Source organism: Talpa europaea (assembly GCF_964194135.1).
Source record: "Talpa europaea genome assembly, chromosome: 7".
NCBI lineage: Eukaryota > Metazoa > Chordata > Mammalia > Eulipotyphla > Talpidae > Talpa > Talpa europaea.
The window spans coordinates 8,289,413-8,310,667 of NC_140074.1; the positions used below are offsets into that span (position 1 = coordinate 8,289,413).

The 21,255-nt window shown below is 66.3% G+C and overlaps 1 protein-coding gene across 1 annotated transcript; it reads right to left on the reverse strand.

Annotated features, from left to right (window-relative positions):
• Window positions 1–2,502: 2,502 nt before the first annotated feature.
• Window positions 2,503–20,782, reverse strand: CRB2 (crumbs cell polarity complex component 2; the record flags this gene model as incomplete). Its single annotated transcript, XM_084238581.1, has 13 exons — window positions 2,503–2,727; window positions 4,431–4,548; window positions 5,080–5,184; window positions 5,627–6,410; window positions 6,718–6,883; window positions 7,386–7,894; window positions 8,007–8,879; window positions 11,518–11,631; window positions 11,822–12,007; window positions 12,363–12,502; window positions 12,613–12,808; window positions 14,480–14,803; window positions 20,692–20,782. The coding sequence occupies 13 exons, from the start codon at window positions 20,780–20,782 to the stop codon at window positions 2,503–2,505; spliced, it is 3,831 nt and encodes a 1,276-aa protein (XP_084094707.1).
• Window positions 20,783–21,255: the final 473 nt, after the last annotated feature.

Sequence of the window (21,255 nt, forward strand, 5' to 3'; positions counted from 1 at the left end):
GAGCCCTGCGAGGTCTGGCCAGGGGTTTGTCTGACTGGGCTGTGAGCTGCTCCAGCACACGGCCCCCTCCCCAGCCAGTCACCGCCCCTGGGGCAAGTCTCTCCAAATCCCGGCGCGCGCCCTCTGGCTGCTAGGAGAGCCCCGTCTCCTCTGGGTCATTGGGTGCCTCCAGGACACCAGGTGTTTCAGCAGATTCCAACCCCACACACCCATCCTGAGCAGACCCCTGAGTCCCGGGGGGATGGGACAGCACAGGCAGGGTATGAGACAGGTGCTGGGGGGCCCCGGGAAGCAGAGCCCATGGGGTGGCTGGCTGCGCTGGGCTGGTGACTAGCACTCCAGGCTCACATGGCCGCCGCCGTCTCTTCACTGCTGGATTGAGTTTGCAAATCCGAGGATGAATTGTGTGTGCGCGTTCAACAGAGTCTTGGGGAGACGGCGAGGAGCCCTGTGTCCTTGAGGAAGCCCTGCAGAGAGGCGAGACCTCAGCCATCTTCAGGCCGTTCCAATCAGGGCTCAGCGCCCAGCTCAGCCCCTTCCCGCACAGGCAGGGGAGGGGGCTCATCGCCTGCACACACAGGCCTGTGGGGTCCACGAGCGGGGCTGCGGGTCAGCGATGGTGTTGAGTGCCCAGGCTCCAGATGAGCTAGTTCAAGGGGACAAGTGGCGATTCGCCCCCACGGACCTCACTGGCCAGGACGTCGCCTCAGAAGCTGCCCCTCCTTTGGCACTTGTGTTGGGGCAGATCTTGACCAAGCACCCAGCTGGGCATTAAACACACCTAGCCCCCGCCCACTGGCTGCCCTGCAATGACAGAGGCCCAGAACCCTCAGGAGCAAGGGAGAGGAGGCTGACCTGGGGCTCCCCAGAGGAGCTCAGCTTTTATTTACGTCAGGATTCCACAGAAAATGTCGTAGGAGTCTGCAGCGAACACGGGTCTGTGGAATCTCTGATTTAATAAACTGACCAAGGAGCCAGCCGCGGCCCAGTTGTGCCAAATGGATGTGTCCTCCCCACTTTCCCCCGAGTTCTGGAGGGAATTGGGGGACAGGTGGCCCCTCCTACAGGATAAAGCCCCAGCAAGCCCTTAGCCTAGCACTCAGCTTCCTTGCCACCCCCTCCCCGCCTCTGTTTCAGATCCTGAACGGGCGCTGAGCAAGAGTCACCCACCAACTGCCGAGTGGAAAAGGGCCCCTTGGCCTTGGCACAGGGACGGAAGGCCACCTCCCCGGGCCAGGGACAGAGGGCCCCGTGGAGCTCACAGGAGGCAGGCAGGTGCCCCTCTGGGGTCAGAGATCACAGTGTGATGGTGTCTCCAGGGAAGGGGCTGGAAGCAGAGCAGCAAATTCCTCCCCTTTTGTGTCGGCCTGCAGGACCAGCCCCGACACACAGGGGCCGCCAACTCCGAGGGCCTCTGGGAGTCCAGTCCAAACCTCAACACCCATATAGAGGTGACTGGTTGGGGGGCAGAGGGGGAGGGAGTGCCCTCACCAGGCCACGTTGGAGCTGGGGATCAGGGAGTGGGGGAGGGGGCAGGAGGGCTGGCCTTCATCCTCATGCTGCCCTCCGGCCTTCGTGTGCGCCCACAGGGAGATGCCTTCCCCTCCTGCCCTCTGGCTAGAGGAGACAGCCCCGCCCCGCACCCTCAAGGAACAGCAGACAGCTGGGCACAACACAGCCCCCTCACTCTGTGCAGCCCACCAAGCCTCACAAGGGCCCCATGAGGTAGGCAGGGCTGCTGTCCCCGTTCTGCAAATGAGAGGTGCTGAGAGAGGCGGCTGCAGGGAGCCCTGCAGACGACCCCAGGGCGGGTGAGGAGAGCCAGCTCAGGTCCACTGCTCCAGCAAGCAGGTCAGCCTGGGCACCAGCTTGGGCGCAGGGCAGACATACCTGCCTAAAGGAGCATTTGTTCTGAGATCCAGAAGCCCACCGGCCTCAGGCTAAGGGCCTCCCCTGATTTCCCTCTGACTGTTGGGAGAAGGGCCAGGGGCCTGGGCCTTGGGCCAGCCCTGGCCTGGTCTCCTGGAGCACATGCTACTTGGGGAAACCCTGTGAGGGTTGTCCCCACAGGGCAGCTGCCCCAACATGGGATCGCAGCACCCAGTAGGAGGTCACCTGCCCTCACAGCAAAGATGTGGCCTCGCCCTCGAGTTCTGTCCAGAACATTCACGTGTATCTGCAGATCAGCAGGCCCCAGGCCCATGGTGCACGAGCTCCTGGGTGTGCCAGCTGTAGGCAAGACCTGGCAGGTCACGTGGCGATGTCCCCATCGGCCAGGTCCCTGCTTCCCTGAGTGTTCCCCTTTCTGTCCACATTGGGGCAGAGGCAGGGGCTGCCAGCAATGGGGATACTTCCCCAGAGGAAATCCTGAGTCCTGCAGTGCCCCCGCCCCACGGTCTGGAAGAGGGGCGCCACCTCCCAGAGGCCCCGAGGCGGCCTCTTGGGTCTCCAGGTGGAAGGGTGCGGGCCCTCGTGGGTGACGGGGCCGGCAGCCAGGCGAGCCTAGATGAGTCTCTCCTCGGGCGGCACCTTGAGGACACTGTCCATCTCCAGCCGGGCCCCGGCCACCTCCTGCTGGCTCGGACTGTAAGTGCCCTCTGACTGGCGGCGCTTTCGGGCAGCCAGGATGCCTGAGAGGAGGCCCAGGAGGAGCAGAAGGAGGCAGGCGCAGGCTGCGGGCACCGCCACCTCCAGCAGCGGGAACGGCAGCGGCAGCGGCAGGCCCTTCTGCAAGAGACCAGCGGTGAGAAGGTCCAGGCCTCAGAGGGGGGCAGGCCCAGCAGAGGCACAAGGACTTGCTCAGAGAAAATCAGAGCTGGGAGCAGGCCTCCCTGGGAGGGAGGGGGTGGCCTGGCCCCAGGAGGGTGCGAGCAAGGCCAGGGCTGCCTGTCAGGCCCACTGCAAGGGGATTCTGTTCAACGAAGGCCTGCTGGCTAGAGGACACAGGCGTTGCCTGCACACCGCACCAGGTAAGCAGCGTGTGTGGGATTTCACAGTCTCCTTACAATGACCTGATGACGTGGAGCGAGGACACCCCTCACCTGCATGGCTTAGGCATCTGGTTTATCCCCCAAATTCCCAGAGCACTGTGCGCCATAAATATTAGGTGGCAAAATGGGCTTCCAAGGGGGTGGCAAGCCAGGGCTGGTGCTCTTCTCCCCAAGAGCACCCCAAGCCCACACCTCATGGTCAGCCTAGAATTCCAAATGCCAGAGGCCCCTCCTCCACCACTGGCCAAGGTGGCCTCAGTGCCCAGCCCTACCAGCCTGCCCGCCCCCCCCCACACCATCAACCTGAGGTGATGGGGACCTGACCCCGCCCCATCCCAAAGGGCCTGGGTTTTTTAGGTGTCTGTGGAGACCAGCCTTAACCCTGAAGGGGGAGGCGTCTCGGCTGGCAGCTCGCCAGCCAGGGCAGGAGCAGGGCAGGCTCGCCCAGGCTGATGGTGAGGTCAGAACCTACCAGGGCCTGCCCCCCACCCAGCCCAGCAGGAGACTCAGCAGCCAAGACCCTCCCAGTCACAGGCCATCGAAGATTCTATGGGCTTGGAATTCTGAAACCCCAGGGCCACAGGACCCGGCGGCTCTCTGTCCCATGAGGCCTCTCAGCCCGCGGGGACCAGCACCCCGTCCTGCAGAAGGATCCCAAGGCTGGGGAGAAACTCTCCTCCCAGCCCCGAGTGGGACCGCAGCAGCTGTCCTGAGCACTTCCGGGGGAGCTATAAAGCCATTTCCTCCCTTGTCCTGGGAGGGGGGCTGTGGGGGGGCCAGGGGCTGTAAAAGTCCTACTTGAAAGGAAACAGTCCCCAGAGCAGAGGGGATCTGCCGGTTTATGACCCGGGCTGCCAAAAGCCTGTGGAGATCAAGGCTGCTCCCCAGGCTTCCTGCCTCAGCCCTCCTGCCGGCACCCACGCAGCCTCCTGGGCCCGCTGGGCCTGCAGGGCCTGCTCACCTCTCGGTGGGGAGGGGGCCGGAGGGAAGTTCCAGCTCAAGCTGCCCGCTGACCCCTCTCCCCAGCACCCCCTCAGTGGGCCTTCCTGGGGTCAGGGGCGACCTTCACAGGGGACCAGCCTGTGCTGGTTCAGAACCCTGGGCGCCCCAGATCTTCCTGCCCTAAGATCTCAACTCAGCACCTCCCAGAGACTACCAGGCTCTTGTTTTCACCAGCTAAACCCCATGAAGTCAAGATCCTGTGAGCCCAGGTTGGGCTTGGCAGAACCCAAGTGACCCCTCTGCCAGTCCCCAGGGAGAGGGTGGGACGACCCCCACCCCCGGCTCCCTACAGAGAACACGCTTCCTGCATGGGGCACGTGAAGGGAACAGGGTCTCCTCTCCCTGCTGCCCCCCAGCAGCTCCACGGGTGCTGTACCCCCACACACAGATGATCTGCCCAAGTCCCAAACAGGCACCCCACCCTCTGGCATCACTCACCACCACTTCGCAGAACTGGCCCGAGAACCTGGCGCTGCAGATACATTCAGACACCCCGCGGGCTGCCCGGCAGGTGCCCCCGTTCAAGCAGGGGTTGGCTTCACAGGGGACCTGGCACCTAGGGAGGCGGAGAGTGGGGCTGAGAAAGCCGCTCCCCACACGCCAGGCGTCAAAGCCGTGTCCACGGCTGCCCTGCCCGGCGGGGCCCTGCCAGGGGGTGGGCGCTGGAGCTGCACTCCCTGCCCACTTCGCCCAGCGTGGGCAGCCCAGGGTGCTCTTGCTCGGCACCTGCACAGGGCACCTGCGGAGAGGCACTTCCCCGGGGGTGCAGATCTGTCCGGGGTGAGCTCAGACTTGCACTTCACAGCCTCCTGATGGAGGGGGGCTGAGGACAGATGGGGCGCTGAGAGACACCACCAGGGACCACCCTCCCCGAGGTGAGCGCGTGAAAGGGCGCCCAGAGGAACGAGCTGATGGAGATCACACCAGGCGCCCCGGAGCCAGCGAGGGCTGAGAAGGTAACAGGCATCCACACGCACACGCACACCCCACCCCCACCCCACCCCCGCCTGCCCTGGTAGCAGGGACGGAGGGACCTGCCCTGCCCAACTCTCCACACTCATCCCCAAGTCCTGACTCCCAGACTCACCTCTGCCCAGCAGAGCCCTCCAGGCAGGTGCAGTTGACACCCTCGCAGGGGCCGCCGTTGAGGCAGGTGAGGTTCTGGCCGCACTCCCCTGGCAGGACGGGCAACCTGAGGGAGTGAGTGCAGAGGCAGCGTGGGGACAGGCCCCCCGGCACCCAGCCCCACCTCCACGTCACCGCCCCCCACTGCCCTGTCATCTGGAAGTCAGGGCCCAGGGCCGGCGCCGGGCGGTGGTGCGCCAGGTGGACGGGGCCACGGCGGCCCTGGCGGCTCCAGCCCCGCGGGTCAGGCTCCGGGCCGGGCCTGGCTCTGTGCCCCCCGGCGGGCGGCTTGCAGGGGAGCCTCCCGCTTTTTCTCCAGACCAGCTTCTCCCCCACCTCCCACGCCAGACGCGCATCCGTGTATCCAAAGGTCAAATGTGTCCGCGAAGCCGGTATTTTCTCTGGCACCGGGAGGCACCGCGGCTCCCGGCTCACCGACCAGGGCTCCGCGCCCACGCCCTCCTCGAGGCCCACCGGGCGGCGCACGGGCGCCCCCACCCCGTGCTCACCTGCAGCGCGGGCCCGCGAAGCCCGGCGGGCAGCGGCATTCGAAGCGGCCGTCGGGGCGCGCGTGGCAGCGGCCGCGGGCGCAGGGCGCGGAGCGACAGGGGTCGGCGCGGGCCTCGCAGCGCCGCCCCTCCCAGCCCGGGCCGCAGGCGCAGGCGAAGGCGTCGAAGAGGTCGCGGCAGGCGCCGCCATGCAGGCAGGGCGAGGGCGCGCACACCGGGGCGCCGCGGCAGCCCAGGCGCGGGGCCGCCGCTCCCGGCCGGGCCGAGAAGGGCTCCGCGGCCCCCGCGGGGACGCCGGGCCGCGGGCGCGCCAGGGGCAGCGGGAGGCCGCCGAGCGCCACGCGGCCCAGGCAGCCCGTGAAGTTCTCGGCCAGCAGCACGCGGGCGCCCGGGCCGCGCAGGAAGCCCAGGTCGCCCGCCTGCCCGCGCAGCGCCGCCGGCGCGGCCGCCCCGTCCAGCCACAGCAGCCAGCGCGCGCCCCCGGCCGCGGGGCGCTCCAGGGCGAGGCGCACGCGGTGCCAGGCGCCATCGGCCACGCGCGGCCCGGGCGCCGGCAGCACCGCGCCGGGCAGGCCGGGGCCACTGCGCACGCCCGCGGCCAGGGAGCCGCGGCGCACGGCCAGCCACACGGCCGCGTGGGCCCCCGCCGTGGCGCGCAGCAGCCCGGCCTCGGGGTCGCGCGTGCGGAAGGCGATGGAGAGGCCGCTGAGGGGGCGCCCCGATGACGCGTTGGGACCGCTGAATTCGGCCGGGGGGCCCTCGTGGAAAGTGGCCTCGGCCACACCTGGGGAGCGGGAGCATCGGGATGGCCCACCCGCGCGCTGCACCCCACCCCATCCTCCCAGCCCAGCTCCTGGGGGACACACACACCCCCTCATGACCTGACCCCAGGAACTGAGCCACCCCCCACCCATCCACCCCAGCACTACTGGGCTGAAGAGTCTCCCCGCGCACCCTTCCTCCAGCTCGCAGGCCGGGGACCCACAGCCTCTAGAAAAACCTACCCCCACTCCCTCCTGAGGGCAGGGACCGGAGTTAACCAGCGTGGGCACCCGGTACCCGCCGCGGGGCTGCCCAGGGCAGACACTCACAGACAAAGCCATCGGGAACCTCCTCGCAGGTGGCAGGCGGCAGGCAGGGTTGCCCAGGGCACCACAGCTGCTGGGCACACGTGGGCCCGGTGAGGTTGGCTGGGCAGGTGCAGTGGAAGTCATTCCAGGTGACGAGGCAAGTCCCACCGTTGAGACAGGGGTCAGGCTGCCAGAGAGTGGGGCAGGGAGCGGCTCAGGGGCTCCGTCGCCCCCCACACCCACCGCCGCAGCGGGCTGTCACCAAGCGCTGACGGCAGACATGCCAGCTCCCCTCAACCAAGCCAAGAAAGCCAAGAGCATCCCCATTTTACGGGTGAGGAGATGCTCAGAGAGGAGCCGCCCCTGGCCCGCATCCCCCAGCCAGGACACAGGAGTCAGAGTTCACACCCAGGCCGGCGCCTTGTGCGTGAACCCACAGGTATCCCTGTCCCCGGGCCGCTCCTGCAGAGAGGTGTGGGCAGCCACCCTCCGCCCGGCCACGTGCCCATCCCAGAGCAGGACCGGGGAGGGGACTGGGAAAACTGGGCCAGAGGAGATGGTGTAAATCCTGGTGTGCGGGGCCGGCGGTGGGGTGCTGGGCAGGGCGCTCCAGCTGCCGCCCCTTCCCGCTGGCAAGACACGCCGACCCCCAGAGACACGGGGTAGACGCGGGGAAGGGCCCCACTCACACTGCACATGTCCTCGGAGACGCAGCCCGCGGTGAGGTTCCAGGAGCGCCAGCTGCCCAGCGCGCTAGGCCGGCTTGAGTTCCCCGGCGGCAGCGGGAAGAAGGGGATGTGGAGGCCACTGAGTCGCAGGTCCTGGAGGCAGCCGCGGAAAGGGCCCCCCCAGGGCTGGGCATCCGCGGGGAGCGGCCTCCCCGCCACGTGCACCTGCCACCCCAAGCCCTGCAGCTGATCAGGCTGGAAGCTGAGTGTCACCAGGTGGCGAAGCCCGTCATCCCAGCGCCCAGGGAGCACCAGAGCAGGACTGCCTGGCGCCTCGGCCCGGACCTGGCCCTCCCTCAGGAACACCGTCAGAAGAGCTGCAGACTCGTTGGTCAGCTGAAGCAGCAGGCCAGCAGGTTCCCGGGTGCGGAGGAAGAAGGACAGGGTGAGGTTGGGGCCTGGCAGGTGGTGGAGCCGGAAGGAGGCAGAGCTCGGGGTGCCCCCCCAGCCAAAGGTGGCAGCAGGAACCTCTGCAGGGAGAGAGGGGCCGGCCATGAGGCATGTGGGCTGAGGGAGCCGGTAGGGTTGACTCCCGGGGGCCCAGATTTCAGGTGCTCCCTTCCCACCTGGCTCGCTCCTCACCATCAGCGCACGTGGGGCCGAGATAGGGCCGGGGGCAGTCGCACTGGAAGTGAGTCCACAGGTCCTTGCAGACCCCGCCGTGGGCACAAGGCAGAGGCTGGCACTGCTCACGGCGCTCACAGCCCAGGAGGACGTTCCCGCCGAGGTCCCCGGGCAGCAGCAGGTGGCCGTCCACATGCACGTCCTGGAAGCAGCCTGCAAAGGCTGCGTCGCCCAGCTGGGCCACGCAGGGCCCGGCTGGCTTTGGGGCCACGGAAGCTGTAGGAGCTGGGGCCACGGGGCTGGAGGCCACACAGACCCGGGCTGGGCAGCCCTCGTGCCAGAGCCGCAGCTCCAGGACCCCCAGGCGGAGAGCCGCCTCCACGCGGTACCAGTGGCCGTCACTCAGGGCCGGGCCCGGCAGCCGCAGGGTGATCGTGCTGCTGCTCTGGCTCCGGAGTGTGGCTTGGAGCGTGGCTCCCGCCAGAGCCAGCTCCAAGCTGTTCAGGGGGTCGGTGCGAGCAGCCAGGGCCCCATCAGGAAGGGTGGTGCGAAACCTTAATGCCAAACCCAGGGGGCCACCAGATGGCACCGGTGCCTGCACGGGACTCCCAGCCACCACGGAGAAGGTGGTGTTCTGGTCACACAGAGGCCCGTGGGTGCCAGGTGGGCAGCGGCAGGTGTAACCATGGACCCCGGACTCAAAGGTGGGGACACAGGTGGCAGCCAGGGGGCAAGTGTGGCCCTGACAACCACTGAGCTGCACGGAACAGTCGTGGCCGCCCCAGGCCTCCAGGCACCAGCAGCTGTAGCCCGCCACGGTGTCCTCACAGGCCCCGCCATGGAGGCAGGGCTCCGACAGGCACTCGTCCACGTCTTCCTGACACGTCAGGCCTTCGGGAGAGACCAGGCCAGGTTCAGCTTCCAAGGCCAGAGGCACCGTGTGGACCCGGAGCCGACACGCCTCTTGGGGTGAGGGCTCAGCTGCTACCAACCAGACCAACTCCCCGACAACTTTTCTCGAGCCCCTGCAGTCCCTGGAGGCTGGAATGCAAGACGCCCCTTCCTCTGCCGTGTCCGGTACGTCCCTATGCCCTGTGACTTCAACCCTCCAAACACTCAACCCCCCGCTTTCCTCCTACCCCACCTCTCCTGCCGCACCAGCTGCCCGGGATCCCCAGCCCTCTGGGCTGCAGGCTGCATCCCTCAAAAGCCCCTCGACTATCCAGCCCCACCCCACCAGCACCCTGAGATCCATTCCCAAAGCATCACCTGGTCCAGGTCCTCCGCCGCCTCAGGGCCAGCACCCCCGGCACTGGAGAGCCCCCGCGGCTGCGCCCCACCACGCACTCGAGTCTCCACCCGGCTCCTTGCGAACCCTGACCTGCCGGTGCCTCCCAGCATCTCCCAGAAAGCCCTGTCTCTGGGGTTTGCTCCTACTGTTCCCTCCGCTGTGTCCGCCCTCACCCTGCCTTTCAAACTCCGACTCATCCCGCAAAGCCCAGCTTCAAAGGGCCAGTCCCCCAGGAAGGTCTCTCTGACTCCAACCCCCAGGCTGCTGCTGTGTCAATCCCAATTCCCAGGCACAGCACCCGGAATCCTGCCTCAGCAGCTGAGATCTCCAGGGACCCAGATATGTCCTTAGTGCTCAGCACAGGGCTTGGTGTGGCTTTTCTAGACAGAGTGATGAGATGGGGGCGCCAGAGGCGTGGAGTGCATCTGTTGCACTCGGAGTAACCCCAGGATCTCACCCCCACGCTGTCCCTCTGCCCAGACCCCCACACTAGCTAAGAAGGGGCCACCTCATCCTTCCCTGCAGGAGTCCCCACACCAAGCTCTGCGGTCCCAGCCTGGGTCAGGAGGCCACAGCCCAAACCCAGCTCAGCCGGGGCCCCCACAACACGACCAAGGCCGTGTCCCAGCTGCAGGGACCCATGCCCGGGCCTTCGGGATCTGAGCCGCGGCCCCCGCCTGTCCACACAACACAGGACGGCAGCCCCAGCGCCCCCTGCGAGGTGCCAGGCCTCCATACCTGCCAGGAGCCCCAGGCCCCCCAGGAAGGTCCACAGAGCCGGCAGTCCCATTGCATTTCCCACAGACAACAAGCGCGGTGGGCGGGCCCCAAAGCCGGGGTGACCTCCTTCAGAGCCAGCGCAGGAATGCCAAGCACTGGCCTCCCCCACATTCGACACAACCCAAAGGGAGGATGGAACGGATGGACAGCCTCTCAGCCCCGCGGCCGAGGCCCCCTCCCATTCCCTGACCTCAGCAATCTGACCTCCCGGGCACCCATCAGCTGAGCCCAGCCTGGGAGGAGCTGGGCCACGACACCCCATCTCTAAAACTTGTGTCACCTCATTTGCAAGAGGGGGACTTAAAAGCCTACCTGGGGGGGGGCATGTGGAGGAGGAGACCAAATGCACAGAGAGTTCTCCAGGCAGAACATGCTGGGGCCCCCCCTGTGCCAGACCCCCAAGAGGTCACAGCTCCCAGGCAGGACTTGGGGGGAGGGCGACCTCAGCCCTTGGGGATGGAAAATGGGTTTTCAGGGCCCTCAGAGGAGGGGACCCCGGGTCCTAGCACCTTTGGGTATGTGGGTGAGGGTGGAGGGACAGTGACCGCCACCTCGGCCCCCTGCACAGAGGAGCCTGTGCCCAGGAGCCCAGCAAGGGGGAGGCGCAGCTTCCAGCAGGAATGCAGGCGCGTGTGGGGGGAGTGCCGCAGGCATCTCAGAGCAGGGAGGGACACTCGTGAGAGCTGGGTGCGCGCCGCTGTCCTGGGGCTCGCCAGCATCTGCATGGAGGGTGCGGCGTGTCTGTACAGCGCCTGCTGTCCCCAAGGCAGGGACAGGCTTTCTGCACCCCACCTCCTGCCTCACAGGCCCCAGCTCCCCAAAGATCAAGTGTGTCCTTCTGCAGACACTGCCAGCTCTCAGTAAGGCACCCCCTCGGTCTTCCCTGCCACCCTGGACCTCTGCCCTGCCCCTTGGTGTCAGGTGTCTATGGTTCTCCCTGCCCCTCACGCTGCACTTTCTCCCAGGCAATATCAGCCACCCCTGGATCCAGCTGCCAGGGCTACACACCAGGCCCCCAACTCTGGCTCCAGCCCGGGCCCCTCTTCTGGGCCCCAGGCCCTGGGCCACCAGCACTTACCCTGGCTCCTCGCCAGGGGTGCGCCGCAGACGCTCTGGCTCATTACAGACAACCCTGAATTCATCCTCGTCACCCATTGTCACCGGGACCGAAACTCAGCCGGCATCCCAGGCGCCTCCCACTCACATCTAGAAGAAGCCCAGGGCCTGCTGCGTGTCCCTCCTACTCCTCAGCCCAGCGAGTTACCGCCATTCCCACCTCCAAAGCCCAGGTCCTAGCTCAGTCCCTCTTAGCTGTCACCGGGGCACCTGAGCCCACCTCCTCCCTGATCACCTTGTCTCCCCACCAATCCAGTCTCCACACAGGGCATCAGCCAGAGGCACCTTCTCGCCCCAGGCCCACCGACCCTGCCCCCGCCCTGTTCCACCCACCCCGGGCACCTGTATATCCATCTGGACAGTGGCACCGGAAGCCGTTGGGCAGGTCCTGGCAGTGGCCTCCGTTGACACATGGCCGTGAGGCGCACTCGTCCACATCCACATGGCAGTCGGCCCCTGCAAGAGGCCCGGCTGTGGTGCCACCTGCGCCTGCAGAGCAGCCTGGGGCTGGCAGGCCCTAGCCAGGAGACTGAGGCCCAGAGAGGGGCACTGACTGGTGCGGGGCACGCGGTTCTACCCGGCCTTTGCTCCCCAAGCATCTGGACGCTGACGAACCTGCTTCCCCGGGAGAGGAGAGGAATCTCACCCTCGAAGCCTGGAGGGCAGCGGCACAGGTAGCCCGCGGCGTGCCGGAAACTGAAGGGGCCGGGGAAAGCGGCCTGGACGCCCTCGTACAGGGCCGGGTCGGAGCGCTGCAGGCACTGGCCCCCGTGCTGGCAGGGGCCCGCGGCACACTCGTCCTCGTCCACCTCGCAGCGCGCGCCGCTGTAGCCTGGGGGCGCACACGCAGAGCACCAGGTCACGCAGGGTCAGCAGGCAGCACCCCCCCACTGTGCCTGGGACGCCGGCACAGAATCTGGCCACCTCCGGCGGGGAGGCCGGGCCTCCTTGAAGGGGTCAGCCCGACCCCAAGGCGGCCTCCCTCTGCAGCAAGGCATGGCTGCGCCCTTGGCACGCACCCGGCCCTGCCCCGAGGGTAACGGGCAGGACGCCTTGACTCTCCTCACAGCCACCCCAGAGCCGTGAAGAGCCCGACGTTTAGATCAGGAAAATGAGGTCAGAAGGTCCCGGCGCGCCCAGGGCGCGCCCCTGCGCTCCCCGCCGCCCGCCCGGGCGCCCGCACGCACCTGGCCAGCACAGGCAGCGGAAGCTCCCGAGGCCCTCGAGGCAGGTGGCGTTGTGCGCGCAGGGCGCCGACGCGCACTCCAGCACCTCCAGCTCGCAGCGCGCGCCCTCGTAGCCCGTGTCCGCGCAGTCGCACCGGAAGCTGCGGCGGGACCGCGATCCACCTCAGCCAGGCCCGCCCGGCCCGGCCCGCGGTCCCCGACGCCCCCCACCCCGCGGCCTCCCCGTGCCGGGGCCGCGGCCGCCGCTCACCCGTTGACCAGGTCGTGGCACGCGCCCCTGTGCGCGCAGGGCTGGCTCTGGCACTCGTCCAGGTCGCGCTGGCAGCTGGCGCCGCCGTAGCCCGGGGCGCACACGCAGCGGTAGGAGCCCACGCCGTCCAGGCACGAGCCCCCGTGCAGGCAGGGCGCCGAGGCGCACTCGTCCACCTCCTCCTCGCACGTCGCGCCTGGACAGGCCGAGACGCCACAGAGAGATGAGCGCCCGGAGGGAGCGCGACACGGCCCCCCCAGGCCCCGCCAGGCCCGGTCAGGCCCGCGCGAAACCAGCTCCAGGTGAGGAGCCGCAGAGCTGGCGTTTCCCTGGGGGGGGGGGGGGAGGCGGCATCCTGTCCCCGGAGCAACCAGGGGCCGAGCCCGAGAGGGGACGATGAAGTCAGCGCATCCTCCGTGAGGGCTGCGGTTCCCTTCTGACAAGCTCAGCAGCTGGAAACACTGGGGCCTGTGAAAGCCGGGCCAGGGTCTTGGCCGGGAATTGGGAGCCAGGAAAGGCTTCTTGGAAGAAGAGATCTTTGAGGCCGAGGGTGTTACTAGACTGGGTTGGGGTTGTGCCAGCAGGTGGGTGCCTGAAAGACGGCGGCCGAGGCCTGTGCCCTGGGCAGTGGGCGCGTGGAGGGTCAGACGCAGAGGGAAGGGGAGCTGGAGCGGGTCAGGCGCAGGCCGCAGGGCCTTGAGGCCGCGGGACACATCTGAGCTTACCCTAAAAGTTTTCAGCAGCTGAGTGACTAGTTTGAGAAGACTCACGGGTGCCTTTGAGGAGAGGGTAGGGAGGCACCGCAGGGAGGAGGAACGTACTCTGGGGAGAAGCTGGAGTACAGTTGCCAGCTCCTGGCGGGTCCTGAATCCCCGGAACCCCTCAGTCCTGGGCAAAACTGAGCAGCCCCCAGGGCCAGAGCCCAGCGTTTGAAGAGGTGCGCACGGCAGGCCACGGGCCGGCCCACAAGTTGGTTTGGCCGGGGTTGCCCAGCAGTCTCCAGCCCGAACCTTCCCCTCTCCCGGCTCAGCGAGCAGGCAGCGGGGCTCCTCCTCCCGTGACCCCTCACTCCTCCCGCCCAGCCCCGCTCCCACCCTCTGTGCCAGGGGGAGCCAGGTCCTGGCCGCCTGGAATCCCAACCTCCCCCGCCTGGCCCGGAAGGGAAGGAGGAGAAATGAGTCACGGCGGTCGCTGCCCCCTCCCCTGCACAGCTCACCCAGCGCGCAAGGCCGCCGCGGTCCAAGCTCCGCACACACCTCACACACCTCTGCCCTCCCACGCGGACCTCCGCATCACGCGTCCTGGGGCTCAGCCACCTGCAGCCCCAAAGCCACAGCGGGCCCTTTACTCCCCCCACACTCCACATCCCAGCTACAGCGTCCGCGCATGCAGACAGAGTCAGGCGAGCAAGAGGCCGCCACTACTTTCCACAGTCTGTACATCTGTTTGCCACGACCCACCTCCTCACTAAGCCGGTCCCAGAACCCAGCCCTTCAGTCTGGACCGTGCCCTGAGATGCCCTCAGTGCCTTCAAAGAGAGTTGTCTGAGTTCAGAGGTGAAACAGAACCTGGTCTGTCTACACTGCAGGCCCGGACTGCCCCAGCCCTAGCCCTAGCCTGGCCCCCAGGCCTGTCCCAGCGGCACCCTCCTGCCCCACCCCCAGGCAGGCGCTCCTGTGGGCTCTGGCGCTGGTGCAAGGGGCTGGCCGGGGCCGTCCTGTGGAGGAGGGAGTAGCTGTAGAGACGGCAGGGTCCCGGGGTACGTGTACAATCTAAACAAGGCCAAAGCTGAGGGGATGACCTGACACGCAGAGCTGCTGACGGACGGTCACGACGGGCCCCCACCCGGGGTCACCAGGGCCATTACCTGCGTAGCCCAGGGGGCAGTGGCACTCGAAGCGATCGGCCAGGTTGTGGCAGGTGGCCCCATGGCGGCAGGGCCGGGACGCACACTCGTCGACATCCAGCTCACAGCGTGGGCCCTGGAACCCGGGCACGCAGTAGCAGCGGAAGCCGGCGGGGTCTGGACCCTGGGGCACACACAGAGCGCCGTGGTGGCATGGCTGGGCAGCACAGCCCCCGGGCTCCGTGGGCCTGCAGAGGTGGCCGCCACTCTCTGTAACCTGGCACTGGGTCCCTGGAGCGCAGGGGGCCGAGGCGCAGGCACTCAGGGTCTCTGTAGGCACCGTTCCTGCAGAGAGAGGAGACTGGCTGGACAGGGGCTGCCCAGACACCGGCCCCCCAACACACACGCACACACACACACGCACACACACACACACACGCACACACACACACACACGCAGGCCCATCCCCAGAGCCCGTCTGTCCTCACACCCGGATCTGGGAGTTATTTCACCGCATGGGGCATCCCCACGTTGGGGAGCAGGCCCAGGGGTGCCTGGCTCCTGGTGGTGGACGCTAAGCCCGGGAGCCTGCCCCCGTGGTCCCTCGCGTCCCCTCAGCCACTCTGCAAGGGAGCAGATCAAGGCAGATCAAGGGAAAAAGCGGTCATTTCTGCCTGGGGTCCCGCACAAGTTAGTGCCAGAGCAGCCTTCAGCCCACTGGGGGATGGGCCCCTCCTGGTTTCCCTGCCCCCTCCCAGGGGGCCAGCGGAGGGGCTCCTCCCGCTGCCCCCTCCACCGCTCCTGCTGGGGGTCTGGAAACTCCATCCTGGTGAAACTGGAGATGGAGGACTTCAAAGGCCATGAGCCTGGAGCCAGGGCCGGCCCCTCTCCCCCCACCCTCCTCGCGCCCCGCCCTGCTGGCCCGGGAACTTCTCTGAGGAGCCCGCGCCGTCCCCTACCAGCGCATGCCCGAGCGGCCAGCCCAGCCAGCCGGGTCACAGGTACTGGGCAGGTGCTGAGACCCCCGACAAACACCTGGCTCTGCCACGGAGAGAGCCGCTACCCCTGCCTGCGGGGCTCCCTTTGTCGGCCGGTGCCTGTGGCGCTGGCGTAAGACTCGGCCTTTGAAGTAAGACAGCCCCGGGTTCAGAGCCACACGAGCCCTGAGACCTCGGGCCAGTCATTTCTCCTCCTGAGCCTCCGTTTCCAATCCCAACAGGCAGTGATAGCGGCTCCAGCCTCCTCGGATGTGGAAGGATTCAGAGCCCCAGGTAAGAGCCAGCGGCCACCCCTGCAGGAGCTCAGTGAGTGGTGGGGGAGGGGCGGCATCCCCACCTGGCCCACCGGTGATGCCCCTCCCCCACCCAGGTTGTCACCCAGACACTAAGCAGGCCCCGAACAGCTTCAGGCCCCACACCTCTCCTCCCCCGCCCTGGTGAAGACCCCCAGATAAGGCTCGGCAGCCTCTCAGGCGTCATTCACATTCCATCAGGCAGGGCTGCCCACTGCTGCGACCCCCACCCTCCCGAGCCAGGATGGCAGAGAGGGAGGTGGACGTGGAGATACCAGCCCATGGCCTGGGGAGGACCCAACAGGCAGCCCCACCTCTGAGATCCCCAAGCACCTGGGGCACTTCAAGATGGGCCCCCCTCCTGTCCAGGCAGAGGATGTGAATCACAGATGATCCTAAGAGGCTCTGGCGCCCACAGACCTCTGTCCGCAGCTGTCCTTCCCAGCTGGGGGCATCCAGCCCCGCCCCCACTCGCAAGCCTGGTCCTACGGGCGAGGACAGGGGGCCTCTCTGAGGGGCTTAAGGGCAGCCCATCTGTCTTTTTCTGACCTGGGGCCACTGGAGCTGATCAGTTAGAGCCAGTCCCCGGGGCCAGGCCGTGTAGGGTGTGCAGGTGGACAGCGGTCGCTTGGGAAGGGCCCAGGATATGGCACCGGGCTTACGCCGGGGGTGGGAACAGTGCCTGCCATGTGGGGCATTGTGAGGGGCCCCTAGGAGATGTGAGCGACCCTCCTTGCTCCCGGAGAGACGCCAGTGAGAGGCTGTGGTCAGGGTGATGAGGGGAGGGAGCTGCGTGCCGCCTTCTGTGTAATCTCAGCCCTGGTCCTCATTTACCTTGGGGCAGGTGTGGGAGGTCTTCCTCCTAGCTCACGGCTGAGGGAAGTGAGATTCCGAAATGAAGGGACTTCACAGTGTCACAGCCCTGAGTGGCTGGAGTCCAAACCCAGGTCTCTCAGCCCCGGAACCCCACCCCCAGCCGGATCCGCATTCCCCCGGGCGCCTGCATTAGGAATGCAGATCCCTGGGCCCCAGGCCGGGCCTGGAGAGTCAGAACCCTTGGCCCTCGGGTCTGAGAATGTGCATTACAACACGCTCCCTGGGGATCCATTTGCTCCTTGAGACTTGGGGACCCCAGCCCTGGGGATCCATTTGCACCTTGAGACTTGGGGACCCGGGCCCCCCGGGTGCTCTAGTCTCCCCGGAACGAGCAGGAGCCTAGAGGTGAGGCGGAGGGGCCGCCCCGGGCCAGGCTGGGGGCGCGGCCTGTTGCCGGGACAACGAGGGGCCGGTGCTTATCTTTGCAAATCCCCCTGACCTCCCAGGCGGCCGGGACGACCTGGCGGGAGACGGATTAGCCTGCACCGGCCCGTCCCCTTCAACCTGCTGCCGGCCCGGAGGGCCCAGAAAGGGCCGCGGGAGGGAAACTCGCGGGAGGGAAACTCACGGGAGGCTCGATTCCGCCGCCTCCTACCCCCAGGGACTGGCCTGCAGCCCGGCCTCTCATCTCCAACTACACACGATTCACAGCTGACGGTTTTAAGAAAACTTAAGCTTTTCTAATTCAGGGATGTTGGTAAACTTGCCCGGGATCAGCCATGAAAAAAGTGGGAAGCAGATCGCCCCAGATTTCTGACAGGTCACAGCTCCCCGGGCCTGGGGAGTCCCCACTCTGCAAAACTGTAGTGATGCCCCCCGCACCCAGGCCTGGGGGAGCAGCTGGGGAGCCCCCAGGGACAGAGACCCAGGCACTGTCCTGCCTGGAGGCAGCACCAGGGCGTCAGTCCACCCGCCTCCTGGGCCCGCGAGCCCCCCACTTCCCTCACACTCACATGGGGCCTGGAGGTGATGCAGGCAGCCAGTGCTGGTGGTGGATTTGGGGGAGCTGCTTGTCTGCAAGGGCAGGAGAGAAAATATTTCTCCAAAGCAACCTGAGATTCCGAGGCTGCAGGAGCATCTGGCATAATTGGCCCAAGGGGAGGATTGAACCCCAGCACGAACTGCCTCCGGGCATCCGGAGAGCACTAAGTCACCGAGGCCAGAGAGTCTGGAATATTCTGGAATATTCTCAGGGTCTACCCCACTGAGTGTGAAGGCACCATCTTTTTTTTTTTTTTTTTTTTTATAGAGGCATGCTTTTATTTATTTATTTATTATAGTTGTTTGTTTGTTTTGTTTATACATGCACTGGGTACAGTCAGAAGCGCGGGAGGGTGAGAGAATTCACCAGAGCCAGAGTGGGGAGCAGAGCAGGCAGAAGGACTGAAGTACACTGCTGAGGGGAGCAGCGGGTGGCAGGAGAGGTCTGCGCACCATGTGGGATCCTCCTCCGGGGCCGGGGAGCAGCCAGGGATCGAACCGGCGCCGCAGAGGCCGCGGGCAGCTTCGCAACCCAGCGCTCAACCGCTGCGCCACCGGGGAGGCCCTGAAGGCACCATCTTGATAAGTCCTGGCAACGAGAGCCAGGCGAGCTGAGCCCGTGCCTGGCACCACCAGGCCTGTCCCGTGTTTCCAGGTCCAGAGCACAGCGATGGTGGGCGCCTCCCGGAGAGCGGGTCATCAGAAGTGGGGGGCGGGGGGAGCGGGGCTTGGCCGCCGCCCCACAGGCCACTTCTAGTCATTTCACTTCTGAGTGTGAGTGGGCTCCCGTCTACACGCCTTTGGGGTTGGGGGTTCCATGCCAAACCTGAGTTGGAGAACTACCGCATTACCCCATCAAATTCTTGTGAGGGCCCCCGGACTTAGCTGGGTTGGCCCCTTGTGACTGAGACACAGGAGGGACGTGAGTCCTGGCGCTGTCACCCCCGAGCTCTGTGACTCTGGGCACGTTACAGACCCTCTCTGGGCCTCGTTTCCAACTCTATAAGGGATGGGGGGCGGGGGGTAGCAGAGCTGCCCTCACAGGGTTGTCAGGAAAACCGAATTCCATTATGTTCGTCCAGCACGCACGCCCGGCACTTAGTGGCTGATGGTATTATTTACTCATCCACCAACAAATCTTTACGTGGGGCCACTGGACTGTCCCGAGCCTCCCGCCATTGGGTCATGTGTGGCTGCCTCCGGCCCGCGCCCCCACCCAGCTCTGGTTGGAGGAGGGGCCACACTTGGGGCTGGACTCTCCCGCCCTTTGTCAGCCAGGCTCCCTGGGTGTGCAGGGAAGGGGGGCAGGGACTGGGAGCCAACTCGCCCCATTATCCTCCAAGATGCTAGGTCCTCTCCATAGCAACCAGCGGGCCTTTGTGGCAGAGTGGGCCCAGGATGGAGGGGACTTGGCAGGCCTGGGCAGGCGTGGGCAGCAGAGCCAGGGGCCCAGAACCCCTCTCCTCTGGGGGATGGAAATTGTTTCTCAACCCCCAGCCCGGCTCCTGGCCGGGTACTGGCATCCAAAATACTCATGCCTACATTGCCCCCCTGCAGCTTCTGGGATCTCCAGGACCCCCAGGGAGAAATGGCATAGAAATGGCAGGGGAGAGGCTGCCTGGGCACCGCAGCAGGGATGGGTGGTGTGGATGGATCTGTTCATGGGTTTGCACATTTGAGAGGAAGTCACACGGCGACGTGCTCATGTTGGTAAAGCAGGCACACACCATGAGCAGGTGTGTGTGTGTGCGTGTGGCTGCACATGCCTGTGGACACCTGCTGGTGGGGTGCTGTGTGCCAGTGTGCAGCTGTGTGTGTGCAGTGTGTGCGGGTGTGTGTGTGCACAGAGCACAGAGAGCCACAGGTGGGACCTCGTTCCCCTGTGCACAAAGCAGAGCAGGCTCCCTGCTCCTCTCATTTGCCCTGGGAGCCCAGTTCATAAGCCCCCATCCCTCCCTGAACCTCAGTTTCTTAGTGCAAAAGGGGGTCCCTCATTCACCCCAAGGGCCTTAGGAAGAGGAGTAGATGAAAGTGCTGTAAGCCAGGCCCTGTGAGAGGAAGACCCCAGGTAGGGCTTGGGGTCCTCCCCAAAACAGTCGGAAAAGTGGGGGCTCCCCCAGACCTGGCAGAGCCCAGGCCATCCTCCTGTTTGGCTCCCTCCTCCAGCCAGTGGCAGCGGGGGTGGGGGACTTCCCAGGCCTGGCCCCTGTAGCTATAGTGATGGAGACAAAGCGTCCATCCCCCCAGCCCCCCAGGAGGAATTCCAGGCCTGCACATGCGTGATCCACTCAGACAAAAGCCAAAACCACTTGCAAGTGGTGGTCTGGCTTCAGGAAGCCCTTTTCAGCTTGGTCCAGGAATGCCAGGTAGGGGGACTAGCAGTGGACACACATGTGTTCCCAAGTGCTTAGCCACCCCCGGGGGGCCCAGAGCCCCCCCCAGGTGCCGAGTGCAAGAAAGGCGAACACACTCAGCTTTCCCGCGTCTCCTTCCCGCCTCTCTAACCCCCAATCCACAGGGCTGGGGACTGCTGCCCCCAGCCCACACCCCCACATGAACAGCAAAGACAGTTCAACCCACTTGATAATTTCCTCCCCACAACTCTGCTCAGCCGGGAAGGCTCAGCACCACTCCCAGCTCAGCCAGACAGTCCGTCCTGCTCTCAGCTTCAGTCCACTCGCCACCTGTGCCCCACAACCCAGCACACCGCTCACAGCCAACTCTGGGGTGAGGCTCCCACTTCGCGCAACTCCCCAATCTCAGGCCTTTACTCTCCAGAACTCCCAGCCGCAACATCCCTCCCTTGCAGGGTACAGCACACCAGGATCCCCAGAGCACCTCATTTCCCAAATCACCGAGGCCCACGATCCCCCTCCACAGCCCTCCACACACAGCAGCCCCGAACCCCAGGACATGCTCCCCTCCGCCAAGTCCCTGTGGCTTGCAGCAGTGCGTCCCTCTGCACCCCAGCCCCACAGTTGGGCCTGGCATCCACAGGACAGCCCCCAAGGCCGGAGGTGTCTGATTTGGGGGACATACCTTGCCCAAGGACCCCCCCCCCCCAAGGCTTGGGCTCCAACTCACCAGCCAGCAGGCCAAGGGCAGGGGTCCAGAGCAACAGCAGCAGCAGGAGGGGGGCTAGGGGCCCCCGTGTCCCAGGCCTGGCCAGCGCCATGGCAGCACGCGCCTCTCAACGGCTGTGGGAACAGGCTGCCGAGCCGGCCCGCGCCCCCCTCTCCCTCCAACCAGCACTAATGCCGTGGACAGAGGCCCAGCCCTTCCCCGCCTCCTCCTCCTCCTCCCACACAGGCCCTCCCAGGCGGCTCCACCTCCAGCCAGATTCTAGGGGAGGGGTCTGACCCACTCGGCTCCCCAGGCCCCTGGACAACAGATTGACCTTGTCTCCCTGTCTCCCGGCCACCACTCTCCTCCTCTCACCCTCGCGCCCCATGCTCAGCCCTGCCCCCTCGGCCCCGGTGAGGCTGCTTCTTCCCCAGAAGCCGCCAGTGACTCCCAGGTTCGCAGTCACCCCCACCCAGCTTTGTGGCCCCGTCTCCCCCAGCCCGGACCCCTCTCTCCAGGCCCCTCAGCTCAGACCTGCTCAGTAGCTGCCCAGACCTCTCTGCTCAGAAGCCCTAGCCCCCCCAC